At 45.6% G+C, this 27,734-nt stretch overlaps 1 protein-coding gene across 2 annotated transcripts in view; it reads left to right on the top strand.

Moving 5' to 3' along the window:
• The window catches only part of EYA3 (EYA transcriptional coactivator and phosphatase 3), a 122,861-nt gene extending 95,801 nt beyond the window's left edge, over positions 1–27,060 (top strand). For both annotated transcript variants that reach the window (XM_036743928.1, XM_036743927.1), the window contains 10 exons: positions 270–453; positions 3,366–3,505; positions 4,821–4,904; positions 8,815–8,904; positions 9,746–9,804; positions 10,833–10,993; positions 15,354–15,468; positions 17,359–17,480; positions 21,545–21,645; positions 23,647–27,060. In XM_036743928.1, coding sequence (XP_036599823.1) covers positions 270–453; positions 3,366–3,505; positions 4,821–4,904; positions 8,815–8,904; positions 9,746–9,804; positions 10,833–10,993; positions 15,354–15,468; positions 17,359–17,480; positions 21,545–21,645; positions 23,647–23,727 — 1,137 coding nt within the window. In that variant the 3' untranslated portion in view covers positions 23,728–27,060. The remainder of the gene's footprint in view (positions 1–269; positions 454–3,365; positions 3,506–4,820; positions 4,905–8,814; positions 8,905–9,745; positions 9,805–10,832; positions 10,994–15,353; positions 15,469–17,358; positions 17,481–21,544; positions 21,646–23,646) is intronic.
• Positions 27,061–27,734: the final 674 nt, after the last annotated feature.

Genomic DNA, 27,734 nt, shown 5'->3' with positions numbered 1-27,734 from the left:
CATCCCTTGCCCAGTGTTTCTTGTTAATAGTTTAGTAAATGTTTGCTCTCTTGTCTGTTAGCCACATTACTGCTTATTTGACACTGACAGAAGTGTCTGTGGAATTGTAGAAAACATCTAGGTTGAGTATTCCCACAGTAACTGGCATTATTAAAGCTACCTTTCAGATGCTACTTACACACACATTCCTCTGAAGAATAGCATTTTAAAATGGAGATCCTGAAGTGAATGTTGTCTGTCCCTTTCTAATTCCTTTTTCTGGTCTCCAGGACTATCCTACATATACCATCCTTGGCCAGAGTCAGTACCAGGCATGCTACCCCAGCTCCAGCTTTGGGGTCACAGGCCAGAGCAACAGTGACACTGAGAACCCCACATTAACAGCAGCCACTTACCAGACTGAGAAGCCCAGTGTCATGGTGCCTGCCCCAGCAGTACAGAGACTTTCCTCTGGTGAGTAAGCTTTCTCACTTTGAATGGATCACTTGAAATCATGCCTTTTAACAGGTATTGCCTAATAATTGTGGGGACCTTTTATTTATCCAGCACTAAGTCAATGTCATGGGTAGGCTTTCTTCCTTGGATGAGGTACATTGGAATGTCATCTTTCTCCTTTGTGAGTCAGTAATCTAAAAAGACCAGATGAATGTAAGCCCCAGCTCTTTTGGATCCTTTGCAAACAAGTGCTCTTGGTCTCCCTGTTCTCTTGCCATTTTCATTGTGGTGTTGCCAGACTCCCTGGAGGGAGCTTCAGAATCTTGCTGTGTGTGGTAAAGATCATGTGAGCCTGTGCCTATGTGAGGGTTCACTGGGCATCTTCTGAGCCCCATGTTTCTATAGAATGTCTGGGCACTTCTCTAACCAGTACCTTTGGGATAGAAATGTTATTAGACCTTCATGATGTGGAGCTGATAGAAGCCAATTTTCTGGAGAAGATAACTGTCTTCAGGTATCTAAAGGGCCTTGTTCTGTTGGGCCCCAGAGGCAGACCCAGGAGCAGTGGGGGGAGCTGCAGGGAGGCCAGTAAACTGGACGTCAGGATCAAAGTGCACTGGGTGGCCTGGGAAGCAAGTGGGTTCTTCTTCACGATAGGGAGGTACTCATGCAGAGGTTGGGTATGTGGTAGAGAGACCTCTTATTCAGATACATGTTGGCTTAGGCAGGCAGTCTTTCAAGTCCCTGCTGTGTGCCAAGTACTTGTAAATTAGGAAGTTCTTTGATTCAGTGAGGATTTTAAACATCAGCTTCCTTGAATTTTTATGTGCACTTAGGTGTGCTTTTGTTCCTACTCTCTCAAGGAAATGAGTATTTAGGTTATGTATGCCTCATATAACTTGGAAACAGTTACCTAGATTAGTGATTCTGTTTCACAGTTATACATCAGGAATGTGAGGGTCATGCCTCAGTGACATCATCTGATTCTCAGTATCACTTCAAAGTTCAAGAGCCCTAATAAAAGAGAAGAATTTCTACCATGTAAAATTTTTAATTTTATTTTTCTGACCTAAAGACCATAACTATAGGACTAGGAGGGACCTTAGATATCATTTGGCCAACTCCCTCATTTTATAGATTCAGAAACTGAGGCCCAAAGACAGGATTTGAACCCAAGGCCTTTGACCCCAAACCCAATACCATCCCCACAGTACCATATTGCCTGCCATACTAACCAGTTAGTATTCTCATATTGTCAGCATGTCAGACCACTTAAACTGGGCTGAATGGCAAAGGTAGCAGAGGTATGAAACAGGGATTCAGGGTTTGAAGAGCCTTGTGAAGTGGTGCCAGGCACCCAGGGAGCAGCACAGATAACAAATGCCACTTGAAGCCAGAGAGAGGGCTTTGTGCTCCCCTAAGGAAAGAGTAGGACATAGATAAGCAGCTCTCAGGAGCAGGAGTGGGGGCAGCATTGGGGTGAGGCAGAAGTGATGCCAGGGCATATTAAGAGGTCTGTGAATAGGCCCTTTTGGGAGTAGTGAAAGGTTTGTAATGGGGAGTAGGGGGTGTAGATTGGAGCCAGACTGTTGAGGATCTTAGATGCCAAACTCAAGAGTTAGCCTGCCTTCTGTAGGCAGAAGGTGGGACTGGAGGAATCTGAGCAAGAAGGGTGTGATGTGCAAAATGATCACATCTAATATTCAAATCCTGTTCATTTCACTAATGCCTGTTTATCACAGACTAATGCATATGGTAGCATCAGATTGCTGTCTCCGTTAGTGGATATATTATTAAAACTATATATGTACATGTATAGCCTATATCAGACTGCTTTCCTCCTTGGGGAGGGGAGGGAGAGAGAACAAAATTTGGAACTCAGAATCTTATAAAAGTGAATTTTGAAAACTATCTTTACATGTAATTGGAAAAAATAAAATATTATTAAGTGGAAAAACAAAAAAATTAAAAATAAAACAGGGGGAAAACCTATATATTTATGCATTTGAGGGAAACCAGATAAACATGCATTTATAGGTATTTACACATAAAAGTAATTTTCTCCAGATAATAAGTCCTTAACAGCTTATTGAGGATTCCTTATAATTTTCTTTCCTCTGTTCATTCATTGCTATCTTTGCTATATAGATAGAGATTTTTTTCATAATCTTAATGTATTTCCTGTTCTGGTTATTTTCTTACCTTCTCATTACTTCAGACAAGTCTCTACATTCTTCATATCATCTTATTTTCATTTCATTAACATAGAATAATTTATTCAGTCATTCACCATCTGTTAGGCATTTAGCTTGTTGCCAGTTCTCTGCAATTACAAACAGTGCTTCTAGTTATATTTTGAATGGACCATAATCTTTTTCCCTTCTTAGATGGTAAGCTCCTTGAGGGAGAGGCCTATCTTGTTTTTGTATCTGTATGTCCCCTAGCACTTAGCAAAGTACCTGGCACACAGAAAGGACTTGATAAATGCTGTTCACTCATTCACTGGATGTCTCTTTAGTTAAACTTCATTGTAACACTCTGAGTTGCACTCCAGTAAAGGGAATATTGGGTCCTAAGGTCTGGGGTTTGGGGTTTGCTTTGGTTTGGTTTCTTACTTTGAACTGCTAGATGACTTTCCGGCGGATTCTGCCACTTACAGTTCTGTTTGACATGTGTAAGTGCTCCTTTTTCTCAACACTACCCCCAGCACTGATTGGTGTCACTCCCAGTCACTTTTGCTAGTGTGATGGTCACGCAGTGGCATCCCCAGCTTGTTTAAATTTCCTTTTCTCTGAAGACAGTGAGGTGTCACAGCCATCTTAAAGTCACCTTTCCTGGTACCTCTCTTGGCCTCTTAGGGACAGACTCTCTCAGCTCTGTTGCTGGCATGTTTGACTTCAGGTTGCTGCATGTCTCTCTTTCTGTTATAGGAGACCCTTCTTCCAGCCCATCTCTGTCCCGGGGTACGCCGAGTAAGGACCCTGAAGAGCAATCTAGGAAAAATACGCCTGCCAAGAACCGGGGCAAGAGGAGAGCTGATGCTGCACCTGCCCCGGACAGTGAGCTGGAAGTGTGTAAACCTCCTGCTCTGTGTCTCCTCTGTAGTTTTTTTCCAGTACTCACTGTCATCACCTGGACAGTGAGCTGAGAGAGAGAGAGAGAGACAGAGACAGAGACACAGAGAGACAGAGACAGAGACTGCTGAATGTATTTGAGTACTTGACCTGGCAAAGCAGACTGGAGGGATTACCTAATCCAACTCACAGTTCAGTGTTAAATGCTGGGTAGGAAGTTAGAAAGTTTAAGTAGCACTGGTAGAGTTCAAGGGATGATGAAATATAATGGATAAGAAAATACAAATTAATACATAAGGCTATAAGAGAGATGCAAAGCCTTGTCATATGAATTCTGCTAGGAAGGAAAGTACGAAGAGGAAGAGCATTAGGGAAGGCCTCATGAAGGAGGTAGCCTTTAAATTGAATTTCAGAGATGGCCATGTGCCTTCTTAGGGAGGAAACAGTCTTACCTGAATCCAAAGTAGATTTTCCAAAGAGAGCTTATTGTATTTTTATCTTTGACCATCTGACAGATGAGTCCAGAGTCAAAAATTAACATGAATTACCCAGTTGTGGGAGTGGCCTGTGGAGTGATCACTGGATTACAAAACCAAGGGGGATCAGAGGCTGCGTTGTGGCACTTATCCACACCTTCCCCTGTGGGGAGTTTAAACCAGAATGAGTGGATCAGGTTGTTTTGAGCCAGTATCTTCAGGGCTACTAATTCTTTGTTAATATGATTTTCATTTGCCTACTCCATGGCGATAATGTTCTAGAAATACAGTATGTGCGTTAAGCTCTGAGACAGCAGGTGTAGAGCCTCTCCTCTCCCAGCTTGGCTCCTGCAGAATTTAGTTCCAACAATAAGGGAAGCGCTTATGACGCTTCAGGGAGGGTGCCACATGATAAGAGTGCAAAAGCCACTAGACAAGGACTCACAGAACCACAGCATGCTAGAGTCAGACCCCTTCAAGTCCAACACCGTCACTACTGAGGAGGACACTAAAGCCCTGAGAGGGTCGGTGACTTACCTAGGGTCACACAAGCAGTACATGTCTGAGGTCAGAGTCAAGCCCAGGTCGTCTTGACTCCAGGTCCTGAATTCTCTCCACTGCACCACATTTCCTCTCATCAGGAGTCCCGGCTGCCACAAAATAGTTGTGTGATGGTGAATGCTCACTTCTGTTCCCTGGGGCCTCAGTTTCCACATCTCAGATGAGAGGGTTTTCACTAGATGATTCTCAAGGGACCTTCTTAGTCTAAAGTCCTAACTGTTCCAGCTTGTAACCTTATATGTTTGCTCTGACCTTCCCTAATTTCTTTGCCTAGCGGGTGTTTCTCTGGGACTTGGATGAAACCATCATCATCTTCCATTCTCTTCTCACAGGATCCTATGCTCAGAAGTATGGAAAGGTAAGTGGGTAACCCATTCTTTCTAAGCAGATTCCCTCCCATAAGGCAGAAATTCAGCCAAGCAAGGCCTGGTCCATAGCTTAGATTTTTTTTTCATGAGAGCATCCTTAAAGCTCAGATATACCAACTGTCTCACTAGGCTCAGTCCTTTAAGCTAAGAACTGTGGAGTGTTTCCTCTTCACTCTCTCTTTCACCCACTGTTTTCCTGTTACCTTTTAAGTAGTTTTGGGTCAGGAAGAGAACAGGCTGAACAGCACTGGTGGTGAAGATCAACACACGAAACCAGAGTTGAAATCATTCTCAGAGTATTCTGTGGAGTGAGCGCCAAGCTCCACATTGGAGGTGATGTGAAGTCAAAGATGAAAGTCAGGTGCCAGAGTTCTAGATTTCAGGCCTAGATCACTAGGCCCAGGCTGCAGATTCTGTTTAGTCACACAACTGCCAAGCAGGTACATGTGCCTGGGAAATAGGACTCCCAGAAATTTAGTGTAGTGGAGAGTCATTTGGCTTCCATTCATCTATTCCAAATGCCTTGACTAAGCAGTGTGATTAGTGGAAATAAAAACTGATGTTTAATATGCTTCTTTTAGATCTTTGTAGTGCTTTACATGCAGTATCTGATTTGATTTTCACAACTCTGTATCTAAAACTGGTTATTTTTATGCTCATTTTACATTTGAGGAAACTGAGGCCAAAAAAGGTTAAATGACTTGCCAGTCACATAGCTAACAAATCATGTAAAGCAGATTTTGAACCCAGGTCTTCTAAACACCCAGGTCCTGTGCACTGTTTACCGTGCTGCTTCTCCTTCATTGGGGGTCAGGATAATACCTCTCTGAGTTTTAGTTTGCTCATCCACAATATGCAAATAATTATAGTTGCACTACCTACCTCACAGCCTTGTTAAGAAAGTTAAATCAAGTGAAATGATGTCTTGAGTGTTTTTCAAACTGAAAAGTATTATGTGGATGTGAGTTCTTATGACCATAGCTGAAAGATAGCTAATATTGTGAATAAAATTTAACACAAAAGGTAGACCAAGGCATGTTTCTCCAAGCAAGTCCTCCCAGCAGGACATAAACCTGAAAATAAGATAGGTCAATAGCTGCCTGTTTCCAGCCAAAGACCCCAAGCAAAAGGATAGTTCCCTTTTTATAGGTTTTAGGGAGCACAGAACAAAGAACAGAGCAGGGCAGGTGACAGTGGGTGACATCATGGGGTTGAGAACAACATGATTGGTTACGGAGCTGGGGTATGCGGAGCAGTGTGATTAGTTGGAAACGAGGGGCTAGCAACAGCCCCCTGCTACCCCCCAATAACTAAGAAAAATGCATTGTTTGAATCCACCTGTAAGATAGTGGCCCAGACTTCTTTGGGTAGAAAACCAGACGTCCTTGAAGGATAGTTCGGTGGTATGAAGATATTAGGCCTGACTCCCTTATGGCAAGCCACATCACCCAAGGCTAGCAGAATTCCCTTGAGGCAAGAATAGAACAGTGATTAGCCAAAGAACCGGATTTCTAAACTTATTTTAGGCCAGTTGAATTCTGAACTAAGTTCAGAGGCAAAGAACTATGACTGAAGCAGTTACAGGACAAAATCAATTAACTGTAAATAGGATCAATAAGAAAATGATATAGGATCAATTTTAATATTCTACTAACCTTATTAGAGTTGTAATTAGTCATTTTGCTCCTTCAACAGAGACAAAATCAAAAGTATTGATGAGATCTTGGACCTAGGAACCCAGGGTTCCATTGTAGGGGAGACGCTTCTGGAGATAGACCTTGTATCCCTGGAGGGCCCCTGTTTCTTGGAGAGAAAATAGGGGCGATCCTGGCCAGGGAGGACTCACCTGGAGTGGTTAATTATTCTTGCTAATTAAGTTTTAGGATAACTTGTTTCAGTCTGATGAAGGAATGCAAATTCTCTTGGCAACCTCTATAATTTAACACCCTGGGAAAAGTCCCATCATCCCACTCTAGTTACATCTATTCTGTAATTAGATCAGATTTTTTTTAAAAATTAATTTTTTAAAAAATTAAATTTTTAAAAATTTAATTAAAAATATTAATTAAAAAACTTAAATAGTGTGCTTACAGTAATGCCTCATTGTCTAATATTATTTCCCAATCCTAAGGAAGAAAGAAGAATGCCAAATCTTCAATGCAACTGAAATTTGCCCTTCTAAAGACCAAGATGTTTCTCTTTTTTACTAGTTCTAACTTTTTAAAACTAACTATATACCTACTTTCTTAAATTGTTTCAAAAGGTCTGTGATTTCATCCCTATGAGTATTCTTCCACTGCCACAAATTGTATCCTCTTCCCTCCTTAGTTTTCATGAGTTGATACGGCCAAAAAAAACTCATCAGCTGGTGGCTGACCAAACTCAGCAAGGCTGAGCCTCTTGGTAAGAGACAAGTGGTCCATCGTTCAGTCCATACCTGAAGACTTTTCGGCTGCCAGAGCTTCTGCTCCACTAGCAAAGCCTCCACGTCCTTAGGGTCCTCCCCACTCCAAAATATACTAGGGGTCTAGAGCTATCCACTGTTACCGAGTCAGCAGTGCCTCCAAATTATGACCTCGCCTTAATCTACGAGGCCAGAGAAGGGTGAAGAGTTCCAGTTCTCTGAAGATTTATTAACCAGCAGGAACCTGTTAAGGAACAGGTTTCCTCGTCTCGTCTGTGACAGTCAGTGTATAACAATGGTCAGTAAATGCCCTTCTCCACTTTGAGCCTCGGATTCGTCATCATAAAATGAGGGTGATAATAGTGGCATTGCCTCGACCACAGCATGATTGTTGGGAAAGCACTTTGACCCCTGATGTGCTGTGTGAGCCAGATGTTGTCATTACCTTTGAGGGCATGGATGGACATTCATTCATTCGTTCATTTGTTCATTCCTTCAAATGCTACAGGAATCATTGACTTTCACTGAACTGCTGTAGGGGGCCAAGCCCAGTCATGGGGAGAGCCAGAGGGCTTTGTTCAGCAGCTTCTGTGTCTGTGCAATGGAATCCTGTTTCCCTGGGTCCTTTCCTATGAAAGGCACTGTCTGGCCCAGTGGCTCCCCTGCTCTTTTTCTGCCCTGCCCTTGTTGGAAATTTCTCTTCTGGCTTTTGAGGTTTGCTCTCCCAGGGCTCCTGGGGAAGGAGCATCTTCCCAATGTGATGTGATGTCCTTATTTAGTATATTCTAGGATTGGGTTGGGGTAGGCAGCCCCTTTTCCCTGGATGTGCTGACGTTGTTTGTTTTAATATTCTGCAATCTAAGGTATGTCACAGCTCATCTCTGGTATTCTGTATGCTCACCAAAAGACATCTTCTTTGGTGTGCTACCCTGCGGTCTGAGCTAGCTAAGGGTTTACTTTGTTTTCCTTATCTAGATTCAAACTAGTATAAAAATCAAATGAAGTAATCCATTAAGCTATTAGATAAATGTGAGTTGCTATCCAACTTTTTAATGTCAGTCTTCAGGCTTATTTTCTGATGTGTTGCTTGCTCAGTAAGAGATGACTTTCATTTACGTACAAATTAATATATTCCCTGAGTTCTTGCTTAAACCAGACTTTTGCTTGTTTCTTTCTTTTTTTTTTTTTTTGAAGGGGGAAGGCAGGGCAATTGGGGTTAAGTAACTTACCCAAGGTCACACAGCTCATAAGTGTGTCAAGTGTCTGAGGCTGGATTTGAACTCAGGTCCTCCTGACTCCAGGGCCGGTGCTCTACTCACTGCACCACTTATTTCTTAAAGTCCTTAGCTTATTCCTATAATGTAACATGCTTTATATAATTCAGCAAGGAAGCTGCAGTGATCTATTATTGCAGTATTTCTTCATTTTCTATCATAACATCAAAGTTTTTTCCTGTGGTGCCGAGTTAAGCAGATTTCCATCTTCTTGTCTTGTAGGACCCAACAGTTGTGATTGGCTCAGGTTTAACTATGGAAGAGATGATTTTTGAGGTGGCTGACACACATCTCTTCTTCAATGACTTGGAGGTATGTTGGGAATTTTAACCATCACCTAAGCATTTTTAAATGCTCTTAAGGTTAGGTCGTACAAGACCTGAATGACCAGACATCATCCAGTTGAGAACATCAGCCGCCAGTGGATGCTGAATATGACGTACTAATGGTGGTCAAGAGTCCTTGTCCGAGCTTTCCTTTTACCAGCCATGGGAGCCTGAGAACCCTGCTCAGTTTCTCCAAGCTTGAATTTCTTCACGTCAGATGCAAGGGTTGGACTTTGAGAGGGATTTTTCTAGCACTTCTAAGACAGTCTAGCTAAATCATCCACCATCATCATAGTTACCATAAATAAAGATCTCTTCTGTTCAGCAGTTAAGTTCAACAAACATTTGTGCTAGGCATTACAGGAAATATAAAGTAAGGACATAGTCCCACCCTCTGGTTCCTTACAGTTGCCTAGTGGAATGAGGCATGTACTTCCCTCTGGTGCAGAACAGAGTATGATCAGTCCAGGGAAGTGCAGGGTGCTAGCAAAGCTGCAAGGAAAGAAAGGCTTGTGACTTGTGGGGCCCTCTGCCCTGTGCCTAGTCCAGGGATACTGACAGGTGTGGAGGGGCTGTCCATCTGTTTGGGAACTCAGGAGGCATATGGATGGATGTCAGTGCCAAGGGGGGCTCCAAGTCAGCGGTGCTGTACAAGGTCAAGAGAGGCTGTGGAAGGGAGCTGGCGGCAGCAGGGCGTTAAGGAGGAGGCAGCCTGGGGGGCTGGACAGGGCCTATCATCCTGCCACAGCTCACTCTGGCTCACCTGTTTATGTACCTTTCCCAGTAACTACTTCAGCCGACAGGAGTGTTGTTTGTTTTATTCACAGGAATGTGACCAAGTGCATGTGGAAGATGTGGCTTCAGATGACAATGGACAGGACTTAAGGTAATGGAGAAACTACAGTTCTAATTCTTCTCTTCGATCACAAATTTTAAAAATCTCAATCAAAAGAAGGTGTCCTTTCACACTGGATAATCTTATCTGAACACAGCCAGAGTTTCCAGCTCAGTCTGGCTTTGGTGAGGACTGCCATGTGTGTTGGTGATATCAGGAGCCCTGGGAAGAAAAGGACAAGAATAGAGCTGGAGTGAAGGTGACATTATGGAGGTCCAGAATGGGGAAGCACCGCCTCAGCCAGCCTGGGCCACACTCAGATCATTCCAGACTAATGGTCTAGTCCTAGCCTTTATCCCATGGACTGTTCCCCAGGTTCTGGGCCACAGTGACTTTAGCATGGCTTTGTTACCTGCCCCGAACCTTCTCATGGTGCTTTGTTCTGCTGTTTATTAGCCTTCATTGGCAAAATGTTGTCTGCCTCTTTCCTTCTACTTGGTTCTGGTTGTTAGTGGACAAATAGCCAAGTAGTTGGTTTTCGTTTTTTATAATTCTTCATAGAAGAAATAGTTTCCTCTTTAACATTCCCTCCTCTAGGCTAACTTTTTTCTAGCTTTAGATTTCCTTTCCCAAATCCCATTTATTTACCTTTTATAGGACTGGAAATTCCTTTTGTGGTTGTTTGTTTTAAGTAATTCATCTATAAGCCTCATTCTGTTTCTCTACATCCCTTTTCTACACGTAACATGATTGAATCCAGTAATCCAACAATGGTTAGTTTGGTATGGCCTGTTCCTGATGAATCTCTGCTGGCTCTTGGTAATCCCTGCCTCTCTTTCTAAATGTTCCCCAGTTATCCCTTTAATAAAATGTTGCAGAAGTTTCCAAGAGTCAAAGTCGGGGTCGTTGGCCTATTATAATGAGCAGACCCTAGTTTGTTCCTTTAGGCCATAGAAAAGATTCATTAAACCTTTAGACCTGGTAACACAATGGCAAGAAAGGCTATAGACCCCAGGTGGCAGGCTCACCTGGTATCCAGTTGGGAAGGATTTTAATCTCCCATATTTTTCACGGTGCAGCAACTACAGTTTCTCAACGGATGGTTTCAGTGGCTCAGGAGGTAGTGCGAGTCATGGCTCTGCTGTGGGTGTGCAGGGGGGCGTAGACTGGATGAGGAAGCTGGCTTTCCGCTATCGCAAAGTGAGAGAAATCTACGACAAGCACAAAAGCAACGTGGGTGGTGAGTGTGCGGGCGAGCCTGACTTCCTATTTCCCCTGTCCATTTTTACCCTTCTTTCCTCTAGAAAGCATACTACTAAATGTCATTTCCTTGTTTTCCACAGAAACTTTTCCTTTTTTTAAGAAGTCACTTAACTTTGTGTACCTATGATATGACCAGATCCTCTAGAAAGTGTTCCTCTTAGTTGAAACTTTTTGTTTTTAACTCTTGGTATGGCCAGAATTTATTGCCATCACAAATACTTTAAAAGTTCTTTTGAATTCTTATTGCTATCATTGTTTTTGTAAATGACATCTGTTACTGTCAGAATCTCTGAAATGAAATATTAGCGATTTCTGCTGTGGGATTATGGAGGCTTCTGGCCCCAAGGTCCCTGGGTTTTCATTTTCTGAGTGTGTCCACCAGCAGCTAAAACTGTCTAGGAGATGTTTTTTGCACATATTTCAGTAACCTTTTCAGCTCATAGACATAAATCTGCAGGTTCCACATCTGGCCTTTGAAAAGGAGGCTTTGTGTCAGTAGTAGCACAGCCTTTTGGAGATAGAGTGCCAGTCCTGTAGGTAGAAGGCCTGGGATGAAATCTTGGCTCCCCTTTTAATTCACGATGTGACCATGGGCAAATCACTTCCCTCTTTAAAACATCAGTTCAATCATTTGTAAAATGAGTGTTCATTTGGAGTCACTTGTTCAGTAAGCATTTATTAAACTTCTGCTGCGTGCGGCATATCATGCTGGATGCTGGGGACGATACAAGGATAAATGAGATCTCCCCCGTCCTGTCTACTAGGTGTGATAAGACATGGGTCCAGACAAATACAATAAAAATTAAAATATATTTGCATATGAGAAATATGTTATGCTAGGAGGTGAGATGAAGAAGAACTTGAAGAGAGAGAAGAGAATTTAGGGATGGCATCTTGGAGTAGGTAGCATTTCAGCTGTCTTAAATCAGTCACTAAACGTTAATCACCTACTATGTGCTAGGCACTGTGCTAATAATAGGCACTGGGGATACAAAGAAAGGAAAAAGACAACGCCTGCCTTCGAGGAGCCCACGATCTAATGGGGGAGACGACATGCAAACAACTGTATACGAAGAAGACAGATACAGGATAAGGCACTAAGACTAACGTGGGCTAGGAAAGGCTTCTTGTGGAAGGTGGGGTTTTAGCTGAGACTTGCAGGAAGGTAGAGATGGGGAGGGGGGAGGGCACTCTAGGCATGGGGGAACAGCCGGAGAAAACCTGGGCAGGGAGGTGTAAGAAGCCTGGACAGGTGGGTGCTGGGCAGGCAGGGAAGGTTGGACTTTGTACTTGGTCCCGAAGGCCATAGAGGGAACCATTAGAGATGTCAGTCACCTCTTCCCTCTAGAAGATCCTTCTTCCTTTATCCGTGCAGCTTCAGAAGGTACATTTTGCTTCCTCAGAAAGACACCCTTTCAGTGGAGCTATGACATGGCCTCTAGAATGCTTTGGTTTATTGAAGAAGCTCGCACTTCTGCATCCACCCCTGATCCCACACATAATAAGCATACTACCACTGGCATTAATCCATTTATGTTTGGAACTAGAGACCATGACCCTGTATTCAGTTCAGCAAATGTTTATTAATTGTCTGTCATGTGCAGACACTGGTCTAGGCATTGCATATTTAAAGACAAAAATGAAACAATCCTACTTAGTCAATCAGTATTTATTAACCTCCTATGTGCCAGGCACCATGCCAAGCACTGGAGATACAAATACAAGTTTAAAAAAAAAAAGTCTGCCATCAAGAAGCTTACAATTTAATGGGAAAAGACAACACGCAAAAGGAAGCTGAGATGCGGAAGGGGGAGGGGTTGGAGTTAGCAACACAAAGGCATGATGAAGAAGTCGAAAAGCAGTGGAGCTGGTGGGATGTATATTCAGCCAAGGGACACAAAGAATAAGTTAAGTAAATGCAGTGATTTCAGGAGAGAGATAAGGAAGACTTTTTGGAAGGACTAGAGCCTGAGCTGAGCTTTATAGATAGACCTGGAGTCTAAGCGGGGCTGCTAAGGAGGGCCCTCATTCCACACATGGGAAGCTGCCTTTGTAAATGCACAGTGTCCCTAGGTAATGTGTGAGCCAGGAAATAGCTGGTAGTCCAGTTTGGCCTAAGCGTGGCAATAATAAGCCTGAAAGGGAAGGTAGAGCCAGACTGTCAAGAGCCTGGCCGAGGAGCATGCCTAGGGGCGATGAGGAACCACTGAATGTTACTGAGCAAGGATCTGATGAGGTCTGACCTGTGGCCTGTGAAGACTGGAAGCAGGGAAACCAACAAGGAGGCAAAGAAGGCCCTGAACTAGAATGGTGACTGTATTGGTGGGAAGAAAGGGATAGGTTAGAGAGTTTGAACTAGCAGGTTTTGAAAGCTGATTATATTTTGCTGCTGTCTGTCCTTTGTTCTTGAAGAGGACTATGACATCAGGGAGGTGATGCCATGACATGCAAATGAATTAGATTTAAGTGAGGGAGGGCTGTGCAGGGTCACCAGCCTCACTCTCTCCTCCAGAGCTATCCAGTGGCCAGATATGGATCAGGATGACTGGAGATGGCCCAGGATGCAGTGGGGGACCTTGGCCTTTTCAAGCAAAGGCCTTTAACAAGTTTCAGTTTGACTGAGGCAGCACTTAGCTTGATTGTATATTGGAGGTTAGGGAAAGGAAAGAATTGAGGCTGACTCCCAAGTTTATGAACCCGGGTGACTGGCAAAATGGTGGGTCCTCTCATTAAAAATAGAGAACCACAAAGGACAGGCAGGTTCAGATGTGGGACATCATCATTCTGGTTTGGGGCTTAATTTTGAGGTGTCAGCTGGTTAGTTGTCTGGGGAAAAAAAACACCCTTCAGGCAAGTTAATAATGCGAGAATGAAATTCCTGGGAGAGATGGTGAGTGGATTTGTAGATCTGGTAGTCACTGACATGGAGGCGATGACTGATTTCTTGAAAGCTGATGAGAACATGAAGAATGAGTCTAGTACTTGGAGCATACCCGTAGATAATGGGTGAAATACTGGTCTAACAAAAGAAAATAAGAAAGATAATGGTCAAGTAGATAAGAGAGGAGAACTAAGGGCAGTGCTTCATAAAACCAAGGAAGAAGAAAGTCTCCCAGAGGAGGGAGACGTCCACAGTATCAAAAGTGCATGGTGAGTAAAAATCGGGTCCACCCTAATGACTTTAGTGGTGATACCTACATGTTTTGATTCAGAGAGCCTGGGAAGGCCCTTTTGTCCAAGACACTCTTGCACACACACAGGTACCATAGTATCTGAAATTGTACTATTAATTCTTCTGAGTTTGTAACCACTCTTTTCTCACTTAGCCCTTTGAAAATGCAATCCCCCCCATCCCCACCCCATCAGCCACATTGCCTACCCTTTCAGAAAGGCCAAGGGTGGCCTGGGAGGACTGGGTGCTCAGGGCAAGGTTTGGGAGACTGAAAAAAAATGGAAAGATTGCAGAAAGTGGAAGATTGGATGGGGTTGAACATGACGAGAGGGGCTTCACTGCTGAAGACTATTCAGACGCCGTAGAATAGTATATTCATGGTATTATAGCCATTATAGCCAAAAGAACCCAAACCATCAGAGGTGAAAAGGCCTTAGAACATATACAAATGATTAAAACTCAGTGTTTCACAAACCAGGAAGCTGAAGCCCAGGGAAGGGGACTGCTTTGCCCAAGGTCAAGGTTAATGGTGGAGCTTGGACTAGATCTTTGTCCCCTGTTGCCCTGCTTTTTGATCTCTGCCGGGTATCATCATTCACATAGGAATATATTTCATGAATTCACTCCTGGATTTAGCACCAAGAAAACTGAAATTTGTAGATAAACTTCATTGCTTCCTCATAAAGAACGGCCCATCCCTGCTCCCCTGCAGTCTCACTTATTGCCCTCTTTTCTTGAGCTACCACAAGCCTGAGAGGTCAGTGTATTTCCCAAGTGTTCTGTCTATTCTGTAATAGTGCTGAAAACATCTCCTCAGATGGTCTGTTTGATGCTTAAATGTATTTCCTTATATGCTGTGTCTATCCATAACCACCTGTAGTCCTTTTGGAAATAGGCAAGCCTGATCAAAAGAAATCAGTTACCTGGGTTGAGTTGAATGCTTAGATTGAGTACCTAAATTGAAGTGCCCTGATGTAGGCAGTTATGTCTCTGCAAGGGAAGATTGTTTTGTTTCGTTTGATCGGCTTCCCCTCTGACGGGCAGCATCCAAGAAGAGAGACATGGGCATTCACCAGGACAGTCCTGGTTTGGAGAGAGTCCTTCCCCTTAGTACCAGCCAAGACATGATGTCAGGAATTAGCTTTGTCTGATTTTGTTTCCAAAGGCCTTCTCAGTCCCCAGAGAAAGGAAGCACTTCAGAGACTAAGAGCAGAAATTGAAGTCTTAACTGATTCCTGGCTGGGAACGGCACTAAAGTCTTTACTTCTCATCCAGTCCAGGTATGGAATTGATCTTTACAGGCTAATGGTCTCAAAGCAAAGCTCTTCTATCTTTCCTCAGGTAGGCTGAGCAGTCGGGGAGGGAGTGGGGAGAGGAGAGAGAGGTCTGTGAGCACTAGAGGTGTGAGGGACAGCTTCCTAGAGGAAGTGGACCCTGACATGGGCTGACCTGGGAGGAGGCATTGGGTTTGAAGAGGCAAACCTGGGACTGGGGGTGGGAAAGGGGGCTATTTTTTATTCTGATGTATCTTAGAAGCTAATATATAAAAGGAGACTCATTGATCTAGGGTCACAACATGTGACAACACTGTGTCCATCCATACCCAAGCTGGTGCTTTAGTGATTTATTAAATGTAGGGGGATCTACACCCACTTCGTATAGAGATGAGAATCCTCATTCTACCACCTCTGGTCTCTGTCCCAGAACATTCATTCAAGGCACAGACCCAGCAACCCCAGCCTTGAGATCAGATCAAGTATGATCCCAGTTTGAGCACCTCCCCCACGCTCCTTCTATCAAAGTGGGTTACTCTGTTTTAAATTTGTCGAGTATTAATCCTGTTTGATGCCCAGCCAGGGCACCATGGAGGATACAGTGGTGTGTGCATGCTCTGTACACCCCCTGCTTTCACGTGTCTGGTAGTCTTGTTGGGCAGCAGATCTTCCCTACACATTAAACAGAACAGTCTTTCGGTCCTAATGGTGGTAATTGCTCCTAGTCATAGATGTGTTTCCTCAGAGCAACTCTGTGAGATGGGTAATAAAAGTACTTTTATCCCCACTTTTCACATGAAGCTCCTACAGCTCACACGTGAGTAAGTACTGGAGCCAAACCCTGGTGGTCCTTGCCTAGAGTGCTTTTTCCAGTATACATGCCTTCTTGACTCTCCATTCTCAGAAGGGAGCATCATTGCTTCAGGGATTCATGTGGTAAAAACGGGGGAATGTTAGTGGGCATTCATCCCTACCCGAGCCAGCTGCTGCATTAATAATCCTTGAGAAGGATGGAGACCACGGTCCTATGCACTGGTTGGGCCACGTCTGCAGCACTCTGTCTGGTTAGACCTGAAATGTGCACAGCACATCTGAGGAGGGACACGTCTAAGCTAAGTGTGTCAAGGAGGCCAGGAGAAGGCGCAACTGAAGAGAAACATGCTATATAAGGGTCAGTTGGAAGATGTTCTCTTCTCCTCCTGGAGAAGAGAAGATTTAGGGGAAGAAAATGAAGAGGTGTCAGAGAAGAGGGATTAGATTTGTTATTCTTTGTCCCAGGAGACAGCACTAGGCACAGAAGTTATAAAGTTATATGAAGTTATAAAGAGGCAGGCTTGAGGTTAGTATTAAGGAACAAATGAGAAGAGGTATCTGTACATACTTGGGATGAATGACCTCAGTGCAGCAGATAGTGAGCACTCTGTCCTGGTGCGCCATGCTTAAGTAGAGGCTGGGGGGCCACACATCAAGGATGTTCTACGTGCTGTGGTAGAAAGAGCGATAGGCTTGATATTAGTGCTTCTGGCTTTAAATCCTAGCATCATCGTTTCCTGGGTAACCCTGGGTAAATCAGCTACCTTCTCCAAGACGCTTTTCTCATCTATAAAATGGACTACCTACCTCCCGGTGTCCTGAGGACAGCACTTTATAAACTTGAAAGCAATATGGAAATGTGTGGTAGTATTATTTTGAGGATGTTGTAAAGGGAATTCGCGCTTGAGGGGTGGGGATGGGCATATGTAGGTACAGTCATTTCTGACATTCTCCAGCTCTAGGATTCTTTAGCCTGTTAAACATGAATCACAGTCTGTTTTCCCTATGTCACCAACTATTGTCATGACCTTCATGAAGCCACGTATTAGGGTTTTGACTTGAATTTTCTCTCCTTTTCTCCAGAAAGAATTGTGTGAATGTCTTGATCACCACCACACAGCTGGTGCCTGCTCTGGCCAAGGTCCTCCTGTATGGCCTGGGAGAAGTGTTCCCCATCGAGAACATCTACAGTGCTACCAAGATAGGTACCTCGTGCTTCTGTGCAATGGGCTTAGAAACCTTCCATTTGAAAGAAAGTACTTTCCAGCAGCAGCTGAGAGCTTGACTTTGTGCCTCCTTTGGAATCTCGGTTTACAGCAGGCACTGTTTTAGTGGAGTTTTTAGGAAACCTTCTTGCCCACATATAGAACAGGAGGGCAGCATTGTATTCTGGAAAGATCTTGACCTCTGAGCTGGGAGAGCCTGGCTTGGAATCCCACATCCAACACTTCGTTTTTCTTTGCCTCAGTTTCCCCATCTGTTCACTGAGTTTACTGATGCAGTTAGTGTCCCTCTTGCAAGACTTCAAGGGGATAGTATGAAGAAAGCACTTACCATAGTATAATGGGGATGTATCCACTTCCACTGGCTGCTGGAGTGACCTTGGGCAGAGCACCTGACCTGTCCGATCCAAGGTTTCCTGTCTGTAAAACGAGGGAGTTGGACCTGGCAGTGTCCAAAGCCCCTTCTCTCTTTACAGTCATGATCAGGTGACTTTCAAGCAGAGTTGGAAGGCATTTAACTAGTTGCAGTTAAATAACTGTAAGTAAATATAAATATAAGTAAAATGCTGACTCATTTTACTGATCAGGAAACAAATGAGACCTGAGGCACAGTCAAATGAAATGACTTGGCCATGGTCACAAAGCTGGTAAGTGGTGGAGCCAAGACCTAAATCCAGGTCTTCGGACTCCAGACTCTGCTTCTCCACCTCTCCCAAGGATAAGCTGGGGAATCTGGGCCTGCTGCCTAATAAAAGATGGCATCCTGAGAAGGCACATCTTGGAGGAACTCTTCTTTGCATCTTAGAACCTTCCCATTAGAAATGTTACATCGTTGTTGCTGAGATGTGCTCCCTGGATTTTGCTCCCAGCACTGACTGGGAGTCAGAATCAGAGTTTGATAGTTAGAAGGAACCTTAGATGCCATCTAGTCCAAATATGTAAGGAATGCTCAGTGTTAGGAAGCTCTCTAATAAGTGGTCTTCCAGCCTCTTCCTGTAGCTCTCCGCGGTGGAGAGTGGGCAGTCTTCAATCCTCTTCTGCACAGCTCCCATTCTTAGGAAGCTGTTCCTGACATCAAGCTTGAATTGTTTCCTGTAATAAGTACTCCTATCCCCCACCGCCATTATTCCTGACTTTGTAAGGCCAAGCAGACCCAGGCTAATCCCTCCTCAAGATGAGGATTCCAGTCCAACTCAACTATATGTATGACTCCAGGCAAGGGGCTTCCCAAAGAATTGGATTATGTGGTCTTTGAGGTCCCCGCCAGCGCTAACATTTAATTACTTTTTAAAATAATACCTAAAAATTTCAGAAAAGTCCAAGAGACCCCCTAGCAAATCCCAATTCTGCTTCATCCTGTAGATCATTAGCATCTTTTAAAGATGTTTTATTGATGCTCTTTGTTTTACATCACTGTCCCTTCCCATTAACTGCCTTTTATCTCCCTCTCCCACAGCTCTCTTCAAACAAATGGATCCTTGCCTTGTAACCGATAAGGATAGTTAAGCAAACCACAATTGTCATGTCTAAAAAATGTATTCCTTTTCCATGCCTATTGTCTTTGACCATTTTGCCCTGTAACCTTCCCAGCCCTGTACACTCCAATGACTCCCTGTCATTTCCAGAATCAGATAAAAAATCCTCTGTTTGGCAGTCAGAGTTCTTCATAACCTAGCCCTCTCCTACTTTTGACTCCCCAACATGTACTCTTCGGTGCAGTGTTCGGACGGGCCTCCTGGCTGTGGCAAGAACAAAACATTGCATCCCTTGGCTTGGCAGATCTGTAGCAGGTCTGCACATTTAGCCCTGGGGCAGCTAGATGGCGCCATAGTGCATCGAGTGCCGCTCCTAGAGTCAGAAAGACCTGAATTCAAATGTTACCTCACACAGTTAGTAGCTATGTGACCCTGAGCAGATCACTAAATAGCTTCCTCATCTTTAAAATGAACTGGAGAAGGAAATGGCAAACCACTCCAGTATTTTTGCCAAGAAAACCCCAAATGGGGCCATGAAGAGTCAGACGTGACTGAAACAACCGAACAGCAAAATGCTCAGCTCTAGTCTTTGTCCTGAGCTTCAGACCTACGTCACCAGTTACCTATTGGACATTGCCAACTGGATGTCATGGAGGCCTCTCAAACTCACGTCAGAAACAATTCATTATGTTTACTTATTTTTTAATTATTCTTTTTAATTTCCAAATTCTTTCTCTCCCACCCCTTGAGAAAGAAAGAAAAACAATACCCATTACAAATATAGAGAGGTATGCAAAACAAATTCCTACATTAGCCATATTCCCAAGCATGAAGAAGAAAGAGAAACAAATATGTCTCCATCTCCTCTTTGAATCCATCCATTGTCTCCGTGGAGGTGGATAGCAGGTTTTATCACGAGTCCTTTGGAGTTGTGGTGTGTCATTGTGTTGATCAGGAACTCATCCTATTTACCCTCAAACCCCTTCCCTCGTCAGCTTCCCTAGGTCAGCCCCATGTGGCTAGAAGGCAAATGGCCTCAGAGGAAGTGGTGTGAAAATAAGCTAGAACCAGACAGACTGGCAGTCTGCACATGCAAAGCTAAGGAGCCTTCGTTTCATTTTAGAGGTGGGGACAAGCCACCAGTGGTCTTTGACCCAGGAGGTGCTGTGGTCAGGTCAAGTCAGGTCTGGATTTGAGGATGGTTATTTTAATAGCTGTGTGGAGGGTGGATTGGAAAGGGGACAGACCTAGACTCCAGGTTTGGAGAGTGGGAAGCTAATTGAGACTGATGGGTTACCAGGAGACGGGTACACCAGATAGTGTTAGCCTTTATGATAATGTTGAGCTACCTCATACAGCATTGAGGTCCCCATAATTGAAGACATTTCGGTGGTAATTGGGCAACCGCTTATCAAGGATGCTGAGGACTGGGCTCAGTGACCCTCTGAGGTGATACAGTATTCACTTTAGAAGTGTTTGCCCTCAAAACGGTGAATTGTACAGATTCTGATTAGGATTCCAAATTTGCAGCAGCAGTTTAAAATTTTCTTTAACATTATAAATTTCATCAACAAACTTCATCACTTCAGTATTTTTTTAAAGAGCTGAAGAGGCTTATATATGAAACCATAAACTTCTTTGAGTACAGCTTATTTTTAAGGACCTACTAGATTGAGCACAGTAGTACTGCCCTGTCCAGCTTTTCTGTTTCCTTCTGGGGTTTTCGTCATTATGGTTTATTGTGATCCTTGCATTCTGGATGATCTGAATTGGACAGTGGCCTGCTCGATTTCTTTTGATTAGAGGATGTGAGAGAGGGGAAGGGAGAATCCATTAGACGCCAGAACAAGGACCTTAGAAAAGGAAGTGAGCAGTGCCGCTGGGAAATGTGATGCTTCCCTAGATGGCTGGTATTCTCCCTTGGGGTCAGGGCGGGAGACGATGGGGCATACCCTGTCTTGAGCACGCTGATGGCTAAGGCCAGGACTGGCCTTCACTTAAAACTTGGCAAGATCTCCTTTCCACCCCTGCTTCCCGTCATGCTGCCTGCCTGTCCCTAGCACGTTAGCCTTGGTACTGACTTAAATAGAGACGCTAATTGCTCCTCTGTGAATGGTGAGGATCCTGCAAACGACAGCGGGAAAACCTAAAGACAGTCACTCACTGGAGACTTTGGCCCTGCAGGGTCAGGTGTGGAGGTTGGTCCAGGGGCTTATTTGGGGGAGCTAAGGCATAGTTTGTAGGCAGCAATCGGCTTAAGGACAAAGCCAGCCCTCACCAAGAGAATGATAGGGACATCTGTTAAGTTGTGTCAAGGGGGTCACACATTTAGAAATTGTCTTCCATCAAGGTGATGAAACATCCTCCCTTAGCACCACGCCCCACCAGCTTTGGGATTGGAGCATAGCCCAATAAGCCTGGGTTTTGGGGCCCAGGATTTTTACTGTGGGGAGGTGTGTGGCAATAGGAAGCCGAGAAGAAGTTTGGCTCAGCTGGGTTACAGAATGTCCTTCTCCTGGCCACAGAAATTACAAACAGAAGTCCCACCCCAAACTGTCCTTTCCCCACCAGGTAAGGAGAGCTGCTTCGAGAGAATTGTGTCACGATTTGGCAAGAAAGTGACATATGTAGTGATCGGAGATGGACGGGATGAGGAAATCGCAGCCAAACAGGTAATGTCAGGAGAGAAAACAGATTCTTACTCAAGGGCATGTGAACCATTGTGGAGGTGGAAAGCCCCACAGCCTCCACCAGGCCCTGACCCAAGCCTGCGTGCCAAGCACAGGGGCTGACTTTACCTTAGGCGATTCACTCCCAGGCTTCTCTGAGGCCCTGTGAAGTGACAGGGGAAGGGCCTCTCTCATGCCCCTCCGCCTTTCTTCTTCACCTCCCTGGCATTCAGATAAGGCTCGGAGGGGACAGAGGGCACCCCTGCCCCTCAGGTCTGCCGGCTCTGTGCTCAGACACGCCATCCCCTCTGTGACCTCTCCCTGCCCTTCTCTGCCAGAGAAGGATCCTCCTGCTCCCTCCTCTTAGACTTCCCACGAGAAAGGAGGCTGTGTATTAAACTACAGAAAGTGAGTAAAGGTTTCTGCTCTCTTCCCTTCTGCCAGGGGTAGTCTGCTGCCCTCCTAATGAGCATCATGAGTGCTCTGAGCAGCAGCGGCACACAGCCACACAGCCTTTTCCCTCTCCTTATCCTCTCTCCATCTGTTCATCCTCGTTCCTGCTTCTCCAGCCCTTTGGGCTTTGTGGCTGTGCAGGACGTGGACTTCCCTAAAAGGAAAAGACCCCAGTAGCCGTGGCGCCTTGCATGCATTTAGCACATTATCCCTTTCAGGCTGCTCTCATTTCCTTTGTCAGGCCTGAGAGGCAATGCAGAGGGTCGTCTCCTTTGATGGAAGCCTGGGTGGGGGCGAGAGATATAGGGGATGCTATGGGCTTAAATTCTGGGTGACCTTGGGCGAGTCCCTTAACCTTTCCAGGCCTCAGTTTCCCTGTAAAATGTGCATTGGGGTATGGAGTATGAGGGAGAGAGTACCCAGAATTAGAAACAGATGGCCAGGAAGGAGCCATATTCCTATGAGGGCCAGAAGCCATCAGTGAGAGAATTTGAAGGTTCTTGGGGGCTGGGGCATCCTCCCTTTTCTGATGACTCAGCAGAGTGGGATGGCAAGAGCTCTAAATGCAGGCCGTGAGGAGAGCCAGGCCTAGAGCTGCACCACCTGGGGTCCAAGAGCAGGGGCCCCCAACTCCTTCCCAAGGGGCTTGGCCTCTGTGGAGGGGGGCTAAACAGGCCAGAAAGGCCTCTCCTGATTCTGACAGTTACAGTGACAACAGGCCAACAGTGAGGAAGCTGCCTTGGGAGGTTGTGAGTTTCTCATCATTAAAGGTATCCAAATAGGGGATGGACAACCTCTTGTCTAGGGATGGTGGAAAGGGAGATGGTCAGCATTAATGCAGTGAATGGAGTGGTGCTGCTCTCATTTCCCCATCTACATACCAGCCCTGTCCCACAAAAGCTTCCCTGCTTTTCCAAAATGAATGAAGGACCAATGCATGAATTTAAGACAAATCCCATAGCAAAATAAATTTTTATAGAACAAAAAGATTTCTTAGCCTTACTGCTTTCCCACAGTCTCAATCTAAATCGTTAATTATTTTTTTCATTCAGTGAAAATCCACCTCTTTCTCCTCCATCACCCAAATTAGAAAGAAAAACAAAGCTTCTCTTCCAAACCTGCATAGGGAAGCAGAACAAAGCCCCTGATTGGCTCTGTCCCTCAGAATTGTGTCAGTCTGCGCCCTGAATCCCTCACCTGTTGGGACAGCCGGGAATTAGGCCCAGAAAGGACTTTGGAGATCATCTAATTGGCAGCCCCTTGTTTCGCAGAAGAGAAAAGGTCCCAGAGAAGTTTCTCCTTTCTCCATTCTTGTAGATTTTCTGACTTGCTGTCTCCTTATTGAGGATAGATTGGTTATGGGTCTGGTCTGATTTGCTAAGACTAAGGAGAAAAGAGGCCCAAAACACCATCACCTGTGGTCCAAGCCTGGCAGGAGACTGAGAAAATTGGGAAGGTGGCCAGACGCCAGGGAGGTGGCGTGAGTGACGAGGCTCCCAGAGGAGGCCCATGGAGCAGGGTGACTAACCAGGCATCCCCCATCTCTTTCAGCACAACATGCCTTTCTGGAGGATCACAAACCACGGAGACCTTGTGTCACTCCACCAAGCCCTGGAACTGGATTTCCTGTAAGGAGGGGAGCTGAGGTGCCAGCCCCATGAGCCCTTCTCCCTCCCCACGAGGGCACTCTTCTCTCCTCGGGATGAGGCGCGAGGCCAGCCGGAGCCAGAGCAGGAAGGGACAGTTTGTTTTCTCCGTGAGGGGGATCCATCCCAGGGAGCACCCTGGCCCAGAAGCAGGAGACGGATGGAGAGGACGGCAGTCTCACCTTAGCTACAGTGATTTAATTCTTCTCTTTTTGTTTTCTTTTAAAACAGAAAAAAAAAATCCCTGAGGCAGAATTGTGCTCAAATGTAGTGTGTGATGGGAAAACACAGTGCTATGAACTTGTGGTCAATAGGTTAGAAACAGAAAACTCTTGTGACATCTCTCCGTCCTTTGTAGTCTGTTTAGCTATTGAATTTATTCCCGGTGAATGGATGTGTTATTTTTATAGGTCAGGGTCTGGTCTCTGAAGCAGATTTTCTCTTTGTCCCTTCTTCATTAAGCCAAAAGTTGGAGGGCAGAAGGGCAGATTTTCTTGGAAAATATGAATGGTCTGTGATCTCCATTACCAGTAGCTTTTCCTTAACTTCTTCCTTTTCTCCACCCTTGAGGTTGGTGCCAACTCCCACCCAGGCCCCCCCAGCTGTTCTGAACCGTCTCTCATTTGGGCCGGCCCACCTCTTGCTGAGGTTACCATTGGCTTCACTCCTGTGAACCCAGTGCAGGAGCTGGCCCTTAGAGAGATGTGTCAGGGGCACCCAGGCCTCTGCACTAAAAAGTGCCCCCACAAGTGACCTTCTGTTATTGTGACATCTGTACTAAAAAAAATGTTCTCTGTCCCCTGTGCCTCCCTTGCCAAACCCAGGTAAAGTAACCCTGGATTCCTCCCCCACCCCTGCCAGGATGTTTGCCCAACACTCAGATCTCCCAGGCATCTCAGCTGTGGGCCAAGCCAGAGAAACCAAAGAGAAGGCCCTGTACCTCTTTGCACATTTCCCATCTCTGTGGTGCCCTGATGCCTCCTGCTTTTCCCTCTCTCCCAGTTCCCTAAGACTCTTCCCTTGTAGCTGTGCAGGCTGAAGCTGCCTCCTAGGCCAGGCCACCCACACCTCCAGGGCAGCCCTGTCTGTGTGACCTGTGGTGGAGTAATCTCTTCCTCCAACAGCTTGGGGACGTAGCCCAGGCTCCCTTCCCTGTGTAGATGATGCTGCTGGGCCCTGGCTGCTGTGTTTGGACCTTGAACCCAAGGCAAGGAATTGGTCTCTCGCCAGGGTCAGCCCTGACTCCCACAAGCTAGTATTTGCTGCCCTTGTCTGAGTTTGAGAACCCTAGGCGTGGCTGGTGAAGGAGTCGCAGCCATTGAAGCTGTCAATGCAACCTGCTTTTCCATTGCCTCCCAGTTTGAAATGGTGTCTTTGGGGCTCCCTCTGCCAGTCTGGAAACTCTGGGAAATGTCAGCCATAAGAGAAACATCTCTCACTGGCAGCAGCCTAAAGGTGCCTCCTGAACTCCCTTAGCCTCAGCCGCCCTCACCCTTGGCCTCTGGCTGGGGGCTTCAGAAGGCCCTGCCCCTCTTCGGGGGGGACGGATTCTGCTGACCCAAAAGGAGGAGCTGGGCCCTGGCTGAGACCTTTGAACTGTATAGCAAAGCAAGAAGCAGACACAAGATTGTCCCCAGGATCCTAGAGCCCTAAGAAGCTGTACCTTCCTCGTCCCTTGGAATTGGCAGAAGGATCTCCTTCAGATGCACCTTCTTGACCTGCAGAGTAACATCAGAAAGATGAGTCTCCCTTCTCTCTGGCTCCACGCTTCTCTCACGCCTACTACAGAGGATGCCGTGCCATGGACTAGGCAAGAATTGTAGAGAGACCTGCCCTTCAACTTCCCACATGTCACCCCATAGAAAGTTCTCCACTCCTGGGACCTAAGCAGCCTAGAACTGTTTTTTTCCCCTCAGTATAGGGGCTGAATTCATTCCTGGCCAATAGCTAGGTGCAGGTCATTCCCAGGTGAACTTGGACTTTGCCAAGGAGGAAGTTTTCCCAAGAGAAATAACCCTGGAGGGCTACCAGACTACTCCGATAACCTTGGTCTCCTGCCCCCAGAGGGGAGGCCAGGAGGAATCTGCCTCTACTTTACCAGTTTGCAGTGTTCTTCCTACACAGCACACACTTCCCTTATCTCCCAGAGGGATCTTTGGAATGGAGAGGACTGTATGTTGGGCTAGCCTAGTAGGGATGGAGCTGAGGAATGCTATGAATCCTTTAGTTTCCAAGAAAATAGCCTAATGGAACATGCCTGAAACCCTTTGTATTTGAGACAATCCCCCATGGAATTAGCCAAGCGATTGACACTTCACCTGACATTGGTTCCTGTAAGATGGGTCCAAAAACTCTCTGATGATTCACAGCCACCAAGAGAGCCCCAGGGTCATAGGGCAGCTTACCTTTCAAATGTAAAACTGACCGTGCCTTAGTGTCACCATGTCCAGAGCACCGACAGGGCAGTCCGTGTGTCCATGAAATGGCCCCCAGGCTAGCCCATAAGCTCACCTAGGGCTCATCTACAATATGTGTATTTTCATTGGGTTTGCTTTTTCCTGTATTCTCTGCCAAGGGGTAGGTGTAGAGGCTGTGAGCAGAGAGCAGCCATCTTTGTTCCATTTACTCCAAGGCCTGCTTCAATGAAAGCTCAGGTTGGCAGCAGATTGCATTTGAATGGAAATACCAGTGGCTGCAGAGCTCTTCCCAGCTCCATCTACCACCAGCCAGAGTGACCGTGCAGATGCTGGCAATACCTGGGGAGAGCCGTGGGGTGCAGACTATGCACAAACATGACTGTCCCCCTTCTGGGAGCCGTGATGGGCAGAGGGCCGCAACCAGCTTTGTGAAGGGTAATCTGACCTTACAAAACTTCCAAGCCCCTGAGACAGGTTTCATTTCTCACCATTCCTTGTTTCGTTATTCATTCAGAAACTGAAGCATTCAAACCATAGAAACCGGATTTGAATCCTAGGAGGTCTCAAGCCACAGGAAAGAAAGTCATGTCCTGACCCTGGGTGATCTCAGTAGCAGTGGTCCAGTCCTCCCTTTGCTCCCTCTCAGAAAGAAGACTGGAAAGCAAAACTTCTTGGCTAATCCCTAATGCACTGACAGGAACCATCCCCTTGAGGAGTGATTCTACTCAAAACTGGATTTTTCCCTCTGGACTTTCGATGCCTCAAAGCAGGAATAAGCATTGGATTTGGAATATTTATGTGACCGAGGGCATTCGTGGCTGTAGATTCCTTGACCATAATGTTATATGTAATGGGAACTATCTTATAAACTTGAAAAAAAATAAAGTTTTTATTTTCTATAACACTTGGCTTCTGTCCCTTCTTCTAAAGAGAAGCCCATGCATTGAGACACAATTGGGCTCAGCCAGGTCACTGTCATCTCCATCCTTCTCTGGTGCTGCCCAGGGAATGGGCCCTGCCTGAGTGCTTGAATCAGACGGTAAACCCCCCGGCACAACCTCACTCAGTCCTCAGAGGCCTGACCACTAAGAACATGCTCACATCTGCCCCGACTTAGTGCAGCAGCGTAGGAATTGGCTCCATTTGGCAAACAGCAAGGGGTTAAGTGACCTGTGGGATCCCGCAGCTAATTAATGCTGAGGCCACATTGATTGAGAATTTGCTGAATTATTAAAGGAGAGTTTAAAACCTGGCCAGGCTCCTCCTCCAGGAACAGCTGGCACCAGAAGCTCTACCCGGGCAGCGGCTGGAGGAGGAGCCCATCCAGGCCAGGGAGCAGCAGGCCAAGCCCTTGATGGCAGGCAGGAAACTTGGTTTCTCCTTCTGGCTCTTCTGCCTCTAGCTCAGTGTAACTTTGAACACATCTTTTCTCTTTTCGGGCCCATTTCCTGTTTTGTTTTTGTTTTTAAAGAAAAAGGAATGGACTAGATTATTTCGAAAGTTCCCTAGCACTGAGCCAGTGGACAAAGTGGGGCCTGAGAAAAAGGCATTTGTCCCTAACATGCTAGTGTCGCTA

This window comes from Trichosurus vulpecula, chromosome 2, assembly GCF_011100635.1.
Source record: "Trichosurus vulpecula isolate mTriVul1 chromosome 2, mTriVul1.pri, whole genome shotgun sequence".
NCBI classification, from domain to species: Eukaryota; Metazoa; Chordata; class Mammalia; order Diprotodontia; family Phalangeridae; genus Trichosurus; species Trichosurus vulpecula.
The sequence above is the reverse complement of the archived record's forward strand: the minus strand, read 5'-3'. Positions and strand labels throughout refer to the sequence as shown.